At 52.6% G+C, this 8,730-nt stretch overlaps 1 protein-coding gene and 1 pseudogene across 1 annotated transcript; both read right to left on the bottom strand.

Moving 5' to 3' along the window:
• Window positions 1-779: 779 nt before the first annotated feature.
• LOC147990377 (uncharacterized) lies at window positions 780-2,152 on the bottom strand. Its single transcript, XM_087538190.1, has 2 exons — window positions 1,955-2,152; window positions 780-1,700 (listed from the first exon to the last, which is right to left on the bottom strand). Exons 1-2 carry the CDS (start codon window positions 2,150-2,152, stop codon window positions 780-782), a joined length of 1,119 nt encoding a protein of 372 aa, XP_087394316.1.
• Window positions 2,153-2,938: 786 nt separating this feature from the next.
• LOC147990378 (uncharacterized) lies at window positions 2,939-4,207 on the bottom strand (annotated as a pseudogene).
• Window positions 4,208-8,730: the final 4,523 nt, after the last annotated feature.

Raw genomic sequence — 8,730 nt, forward strand, 5'->3', positions numbered from 1 at the left:
TGTACAGGAAATTCTCCTGTATGCTTCGTTTTTTATGAAAGCACTTTGACAATGGTCAACTAGGTTGGCTAGTTTAGGAGCTAATCTGGTTGCAAGCAGCTTGGTGAAGATCTTGATGAGACTGTGTAATAGCGAGATTGGTCGGAAGTTTTTGAGCGAGTCAGCCCCTTGCTTCTTGGGTATAAGGACTAAGATAGCCGTGTTTATGCGATGTAAGCCCCGACTGTCCATGTGATAGAGTTGGTTCAGCGCCTCAAACAGATCAGCCTTGATTGTATCCCAACACGATTTGAAGAAACCCCCTGAGTAACCATCTGGTCCTGGCGCCTTTTCGGTAGGGATGTCATCGATCGCCCGCTTGATCTCCTCTAACGAGAAGTCACCCTCTATGTCAGTAAGGTCTACATGGTCCAGATCAAGCTCATCCCAATTGAGGGCTGCCGATCTTGGATTTTCCGAGCCAAAATACTTTGAAAGTAGTTGTGTGCGTGTTGGCTTATTTCCTCTGAGGCGTGGATCGGCCTCGAAGGTCCTTGTAGCAGGTGAATGGTGTTTCGTTTATGCCGCGCATTAGCTTTTCTTTGGAAGAATTTTGTGTTGGCGTCACCGGCCTTCAACCAGAGCACTCTGCTTCTTTGCCTTAGCTTTATTTTAAGTAGCACTGATAACCCTAAGCTTCTTGATTTGAGATGAGATCGCAGCTCCCTCTCATCGTTGTTTAGGGACCTATAGTCCTGGGCGGTGTCTAGTTGCAAGGTAATCTCATTAACCATCAGGAGCTATTTGTGGATGTCACCTATTATTGATTTGCTCCACATCCTCAAGTCCTTGCTTAGGCGATGTAGTTTGCAGCTAAGTTTGGTGATTGCCGAACTATTACGAACAGGTTTATTCCAAGATTGGGCCACGACCTCCTGGAACCCCTGTATGTGCTGCCAATAAGATTCATAGCGGAATCTTCTGTTTGTCTTGAAGATTGTGTCATTGACAAGCATCAATGGGCAGTGGTCCGACACGGAGGACGCTCTAGGCAGAAGCTTGGCGCCGGGAAAGAGCAACTCCCACTCGACATTACAGAAGGCGCGGTCTAGTCTGACTAGGGTTGGTGATTCTTGCTCATTGCTCCAAGTGAAAAGGCGCCCAATTAGCGGGATCTCATGCAGGTTTGAACTGTTAAGGGTGCGGCCGAACTTATTCATCCATCTACGATTAATTCTGCCATTGCTTTTGTCTTGGGGGTCTTTTATTAGGTTGAAATCGCCAATCACCAGCCATGGTTGGGCCATGGAGTTGTGGATAGCTGCCAGTTCTGCAAGAAAGAGCTGTTTCCGAGCCTCGTCATGGGGTCCGTATACCGTGGTCAAAGCCCATGCTTGCCCGCCTCCCGCTGGGGTGAAGGTAGCAGTAATTGAGAAGTTTCTGATGGCGATGTTGCTTACAGAGAAGCAATCAGACCGCCAGCAGAGCAGAATTCCCCCCCTCATTCCATCAGCATCGAGAGCCACGTGCATGTCGAAACACGACCCGGCGATCTCCCCACGGTCCCTTGGGGCTGTGGCAGAGAGCTTGGACTCTTGGATGCAAACCATGGAGTAGCGAGTATCTTCAATCACCGCACGAATCGCCGCGCGGCGTGCCCTATCATTCAGGCCTCTCATGTTCCAGTTGATTAAAGATAGTTGTTCATTCATAAGGAAACACTAAGGACATGCAGTTTCTAGATGAGGTACAGCCAGCCAAAACTGGCCAGCAACAAGAAGGAGCGACAGTTCGCTCGACGGCCTTCAAGCCGAGCACACACAAGTTCAGATGGAAACTAATCATGAGGAATAACAGACATGCAGAGAGCGCACCAACAAGTGCACTACATCGCTCGGGCGGCGAGCTCGTCCAGGATGGCCTAGAGCTCGTCGTCCGGAAGGCGCAACTGGGCCGGGGAGGTGAGTGCGGCTACCTTGGCCAGCTTCGCCACGTTTTCCGGCGGCATCGGCGTGCGGAAGAAGTGAAGGTATTGGAGCAATGTGTCGTCGTTGAACTCCTCCACCTTCCTGATGAGCCCGAGCTTGACGCTGATCGCCGCCTGCGAGCGCCTTGAGGAGGAGAAGTTGGAGTGCTGACGGGACAAACGGACACTCTGCCTCGACTTCTTCATGGCCCCTAAAATGCGCTATTTGATTGGTCGCGACATCGTCTTCGGAGTCCCAAGGAGCGAGTCCGACAGCAGGGAGGCTATCTTACTGATGAAGGCCCGTTGTTCGTCAATATGCAGCTCGGAGACTTTGGTGGTGATAGCTGATAGGAGCCCATGTCCGGTTAGGTTGGCCGCCGCTAGGGCCCTCCTTGCTCTAGTTTCCTCCACCGAAGGGACGAGCTCGCTAGCTGGAGCATGCATCAGGCGCGAGAGGGCCTCGGAGGCACCAGGGCCAAAGACCACTTCAGGGCCGGAAGCCCAACTTGGGTTCCAACGCATGCCGTTGAGCTGTGCTGAGCCCCAGGCAGGCATCCAACAGGGGCTGCTATGCAGCGTTGTGGTCGTCTCCCATCCTCCTTGCAAGGTCGTGTTGTGCCAGTCTCCTTGCATCGTCATGGAGTTGTCAGGCCACCCCCACCCCTCCAAGCTCACTGGTCCTAGGGAGGGAGGCAGAGGAGGCAGGACATGGGTGCTCCGCATGGTCAGGATGAAGTACGGAGCCACGCCAACAACAGTGATGGAGTTGGCGTCCTGTGTTGTCGGGTTGAAGTAGGAAGCGATGCCTGCAGCGGTGGCGGAAGCAGCGTCTTGCATGGACAGGACTGGCCCAATCATGGGACCAAGGGGTTGGGCCTGCTGCTGTATGGACCCAGTCTGGAGTGGCAACGACGGATCCCAGAGCACGGCGTCCGCCATCGCCAGTGCTCTGGCAGCAAGATCAGGGGGCGGCAGAGCGGACTCATCGAGCTACTCGTCAGCGCTGCGCATGGTGGTCGGGGCATCTGTAACACTTTGGGCATCACTTCTGGCGTCTTCATCATCCGGCTGGTCTTCTTGCTCCCCAGCCACATGTACGGACTGTACTGGTGGCGCTTCTGGGGGCGGGGTCATGAGCCCCCGTCGCACCTCCAACGACGGGGTCACGATAACCCGCTCGCGCTCACGTTGAACGGGCCTGTACGCAACATGTGGTGCAGCCCTGCCCACGCCGTCCGAGGCCGTAGGCTGCTGCCTCTCCACTGGATCGCCGGCCGGCTCATCAACCCCATCCCGGCGCCTGTGACGGCGTGGCTGGGGGTTGTACGTCGCTGTGTCTCTGCATTGCGCTTGGTCGCACATCCCCTTACAGAATCTCTTGCGTCCTCCCTCCCGACCCTGCTGGCTCCCGCGCCTGCTGCCGCCTTCATCATGATCTTCGTCGCAGCGACGGCGAGCGTTGAACGAGCCCGCCGAGGCCACCGGCCGGCTCCGGCTTTCGCCGTCCTTGATGCCCAAGCGCCAATCATTGTGCTTGTAGATCCTTGGCCATTCTCCAAACACACCTTCAGGAAGTGGCGTGTAGTCCTTCACCTCGTCCAGGTGAATGAGCACCGGGAAGTGCGGCCCTTCCTTGCCTTGCTCCCTGGGAGTTCCTTCAGGCAGTGATCCTCTCGAACGCTGCACGTCTGGCCTGTTGAGCACGGTGAAGTCGGAGGCGAGAGGAATCTTGTCTGGATCCCAGGCCCAAATCTAGGCGAAGAGCGCGGTGCGGTTTGTCTTGGTCAGGGATTGTCGCTCGATGAGGTCGAGCTCGCAGTCGCGACCGATGACCTCCTGGACGGAGTCCCAGTCCCACGCATTCAGCGGGAGACGGTCAATGGTGACGCGACAATAGAAGCGCCACACCCTGCTTCCGCCAAGAGGGGGGAACCATGGCCTGAGCTTGAACTGAACGCCGGCAACGGCCATCGTCCTGCGCTCGAAGACGAGATCGCGTTGATGGCGCTCAGCCAAGGTGAGGATGAAATCTTCGGGGAAGCACGGAGCGACATCGATGTCGCGGCAAGGGAAGCCATGCTCACGCTCAATCGCCCGGACCACCATGTCCGCAGTGATGCCGTCCCACGACGAGGATGCCGTGAGCATCAGGGTCGTAGTGCGCAGCTTGTAGGCCTCCTCCTCCATCGCTGGTGTAGACACGACGGTGCAGCTGGACATGGCCGGCCTCCTGTGGGCCTCTCCCGGGATGAACTCCATGCCCACCCCTGCCGTGCAGCTGGCAACTGTCGGGCGTCGGGCTTCACTGGCCGGCGTGACGGGGATAGGAGCAGTGGGATGCGCTGGAGCAGGTGGGACGGGGGCGCGGAGAGCCGTAGTGACAGGGGTGGAGGTAGAGAGCGGTGGAGATTGTTTCGCTCTGGTGAGACGAGAGGCGCACTTGCGTTCAAATGCCCCGTACGCTTGCAGTTGTAGCAGACCTGTGGGTCTCTGCATTCAAAGAACTTATGCCTTGGGGAGAGGCATCTGTAGCAGCAATTGCCGAAACGCATCTTGAATGCCATGGCCGCAGTATGTGCAGACCGGTCATGGCTCCTCTGCTTCAAATCCTTTGGCCGCTGTGAGAGTTGATTTGCCTGGCGCCGAGCCAGGCGTTGCGTACGCCGCGAAGTGGCCACCGTCCAAGGCGCGCCTCCGTGGTCACTGACGCGGGTTGGATCGGTGGGCGCGGCTGGGGAGTGAATCGCGAAGATCGGGGCCGGCGTGCCGGCTCTTGCCTGTGTGCCGACAGGAGGCTCCTCGGGGGGCGAGCTTGCCCCGGCCATGATGATTGAGTGGAGGCGTGGACTGGGAGGCGCAGCAAGAGCAGCCCAAGAACGGCCGCGGAGCTCTGTCGGAGCTGCCTGCACGTTCTGCAGCACACCCGGAGAGGAAGGAGGAGTAGATGGGGGACTTACATGGCAAGCAGGAGCCTCTTCCACGGCGGACAGGGCCACACATGGTAGGATCCGCCCCGAGATTGGATCCACCCATCCCGACAGTGGGCTCAGCTCCGCCGCTCGGAGGGCGATGCAGGGGAGGACGCGACCAGAGACCCCATCAATGTAGGCGGACTGGGCAACGCCGGCGTTGGAAACGGTGGGTACGGTGGTTGTGGTAGGTGGCGCCGTATCGCGCTGTGGAGCGCGAGAGGGGTGCGGAAACATGAGTTGTGCTCTGGCTGCGGTTGGCCTCGCGATGTTCCCGCCGGCACAGGCTTTGAGCAGCCACCTACGCTTGCAAGCCGGCCTGGGCCTTGCTGTCACCGCTGCTGTACTTTGAGCCGCCGCTGCACTGGGTCACCTTCGCCTCCGTCGACCCCACGCCGAGCAGTCTGCCACCATCATCAACCCGCAGGTGCCGCCGCAGCTGAGGAACAGTGCGCCACTACAAGGCAAATCAGTGATGCCAATTCACTACTAATAAACAATTCATCCGTGGAGTACTAGTACTTGCTACCATGACCCCATGTGAAGGATCAACAAAGGGAAAAGTCCACGAGAAGATGCGCTAGCTCGTTCCCAAAACATTGTTGGCACTACTAATCTACTGAGTGCTAGTGGAGCATCAGATCAGACGTATATATGTACGAGCTGTCTTTTTTGTCGGACGTCCAGCATTATCCAGCGCCAGAGTCCACGTTCGCCCGACAATTTGTTTCATTGGCATATATGTTTTTATTAAAAAATAATTTATCTTTGCCTCGATCTGCAATATTGTTTATGCAGGACAATTATTTACTGCAAAAGCGACGATCATGTCATGGATATATTGCTGGCGCCACCATTATAATACGATAGCAACATTGTGCACCGGGGTTCGTTCGTGCCATGCTGCTTGACGGGCATCCGTGTGAGCAACCGTCTCTGCGGCCCAATGTACATCAACATGACGTGGTTGATTCGCCCGTCCGCGCCGGATTACAACCTCGCGGTTGACTCATCTGTCTGCTCCCGCGGGCGACTCGTCTGTGATTGATTTCGGCTTCACCGTGGTGATCATCAACTTTGTGGTGGATAATTTCCGGTTTAAACATATCAGGGAAAACGTTCATTGCAAGAGCGATGGTCATATAAAGGACATCATGCATCTAACCCGCCATAATGATATATAAATATATGTGCAAGCCACGGCCTCTGCGGCCCTGTTTACATCAACACAACGACGTGATTGACCCGCCCGTTCGTGTGGCTTACCGCCCCCGCTGCCGACTCTCTCGTCCGCACCAGATTATAATGCCACAGCCGACTCGCCCGCCTGCACCGGATGATTCAATGGATAGGGCACATAAGTCGCCGCCACTATGTTTTGGTTAAACAACCAGTTGGGATGAACTACTGGTCGGATTACTAACACAAATCATACGGAGTCATTTATAACCCGCCACGATCAACCTCAAGTTTCCGTGGATTCATATTGCGTTATCAACGCCAAGGATATACAATGAGTGCTGCGAAGATCATTAACTCGCCACCTTGCTTCCAGCTTTAACATATTACAGCATCCCGTTGTTCCGCTATATGCCGGGTTTATATCATGACCAAATTTGGAGAATCTCAAGCCAAATCCTCGAGCCACCTTGAGACTCGGGGGCTACGATGACATGACTCAGCAAATCTTGCTAGTTTCAGGAAATTTAAGAACCCAGGACGATGGAGGGAAAGATAACCCAGCCCCGGAGGCTACTGTTATATTGATGAAAGTTTAAAGGCCATCAGAAAATTTCCGGCTTAAAAAGTATATGACAATTAAAAAATTCCGGCTCAATGAAGAAATTCTAGGTCATCAGAAAGGATTCCAGTTCAAAATCTGGTTCAAGAGACGTCTCTCTCCCATAAAGCGTTGAAGCTCTCAAATATCTGGTTTAAAATCCGGTTTAAGGGACGTCAGTCTTACAGAAGCTCTCAAATATCTGGTTTCCAATCCGGTTCAAGGAAAATCTGTCTCCTACAAAGCTCTGAAGCTCTCAAATCCGGTTTAAAAATTCCGGTTCAAAAAGAATTAATTTCTCGCAAGTTCGAGTTTGAAGGCCGTCAAAAAATTTCCGGCTGAAAATGAAGATTTCGGTTTAAAATCCGGTTCAAGGGAAAGATGTCTCCCACAAAGCTTTGAAGCTCTCAATATCCGGTTTAACATCCGGTTCAAGAAGAAGTTATTTCTTGCAAAAAATTAAAGATTGCCAAAAAGAATTTGCTGCCATGATGCGCGGTTCAAACATGGGTATCCTGCCTTATTGGTTTATCATATTATTGATCATTTAGGGGCTTCCTATTCAAACATAGGTGTATTCACCAAAGAGAACATAGCGTTACTACCCTCTTGATTCCGGCTATCAAGCCAATATTATCATAAGAGCGCAGCTCTGGTTACTTCGGTAATCCTGCTATCAAGCCAATATTATCATAAGGGGCCAAAGAGAGTCTGCTGCACAGCACAGCTCAAACATGGGTATCCCTAGAGCACAACTCACAATATGGCTTGGGGGCTATGTTCGAACCATAGTCACACCTCTTGATAGGCATAAGGGCCACTAGGGAAATCACTTGGGGACTTGGTCGTATTCGAACAATAGTCACACCTCTTGATAGGCATAAGGGCCACTATGGAAATCACTTGGGGGCTTGGTCGTATCTGAACCATAGCTACACCTCTTGATAGGCATAAGGCCACCAGGGAAATCACTTGGGGGCTATGGGTTCGAACCATAGTTACACCTCTTGATAGGCATAAGGGCACCAGGGAAATCACTTGGGGGCTTGGTCGTATTCGAACCATAGCTACACCTCTTGATCGGCGCAATGCCACAATTATGACTACTTGGGGACTCTGGTCGTATCCAAACCATATCTTAAACCCTCTTGATCATACACATACATCATCATATATTGCGTCATACATTGCATCATCATAGCATATATCATGTGGGCACGGATATACCAGTTTATATGGCAGGAATCGGTTTTCAAACCGGGTTATATTATTCAAATCTTTAATATCCAACATGGCTGGATTTTTATTACGGTTATCAATAACCAATGTTATGATTGAGGTTTTCAAAGTCACTTCAGCGCAATGGCTATTATTTTATCAATGGATATAATTTATTCTACAATGGAAGGAATAGTCCCGAGTCGCTGCAGGCTTACGACCCGGCACTTGGTGTCTACATTGCATCTGGTGGTTCTGGACTCTGCGGCAGCTGGAATTGATTTTCGTCGACTCCCCTAGGGTTTCTGGAATATTGGGGTATTTATAGAGCAAAGATGCAGTCCGGGGGGCACCCGAGGTGGGCACAACCCACCAGGGCGCGCCTGGGCCTCCTGGCGCATCCTGGTGGGTTGTGCTCTCCTCGGAGCACCCCCCAGGCGCAGCCTTGGCCCATTAGGTGTCTTCTGGTCCAAAAAAATCTCCGTAAAGTTCCATTGCATTTTGACTCCGTTTCGTATTGATTTTCTACGATGTGAAAAACATGCAAAAAACAACAACTGGCACTTGGCACTATGTCAATAGGTTATTACCAAAAAATGATATAAAATGACTATAAAATGATTATAAAATATCCAAGATTGATAATATAACAAGATGGAACAATAAAAAATTATAGATACGTTGGAGACGTATCAATGACTGAGACATATCTCCGTTCAATAACCAACAGCGGAACCTGGATGCTCATATTGGTTCCTACATATTCTACGAAGATCTTTATCGGTCAAACTACAATGACAACATACGTGATTCCC

Source organism: Triticum urartu, chromosome 1A (genome assembly GCF_056163025.1).
Source record: "Triticum urartu cultivar PI428250 chromosome 1A, HENAU_Tu73, whole genome shotgun sequence".
NCBI classification, from domain to species: Eukaryota; Viridiplantae; Streptophyta; class Magnoliopsida; order Poales; family Poaceae; genus Triticum; species Triticum urartu.

Bases quoted from the DNA above. Each gene is read 5' to 3' on its own strand.
- LOC147990377 (XM_087538190.1), bottom strand. From the start codon at position 2,152: ATGAAGAAGTCGAGGCAGAGTGTCCGTTTGTCCCGTCAGCACTCCAAC. The intron at 1,701-1,954 runs GTAGCCGCACTC...GCATGTCCTTAG, and splicing joins ACGTGGCGAAGCTGGCCAAG to TGTTTCCTTATGAATGAACA.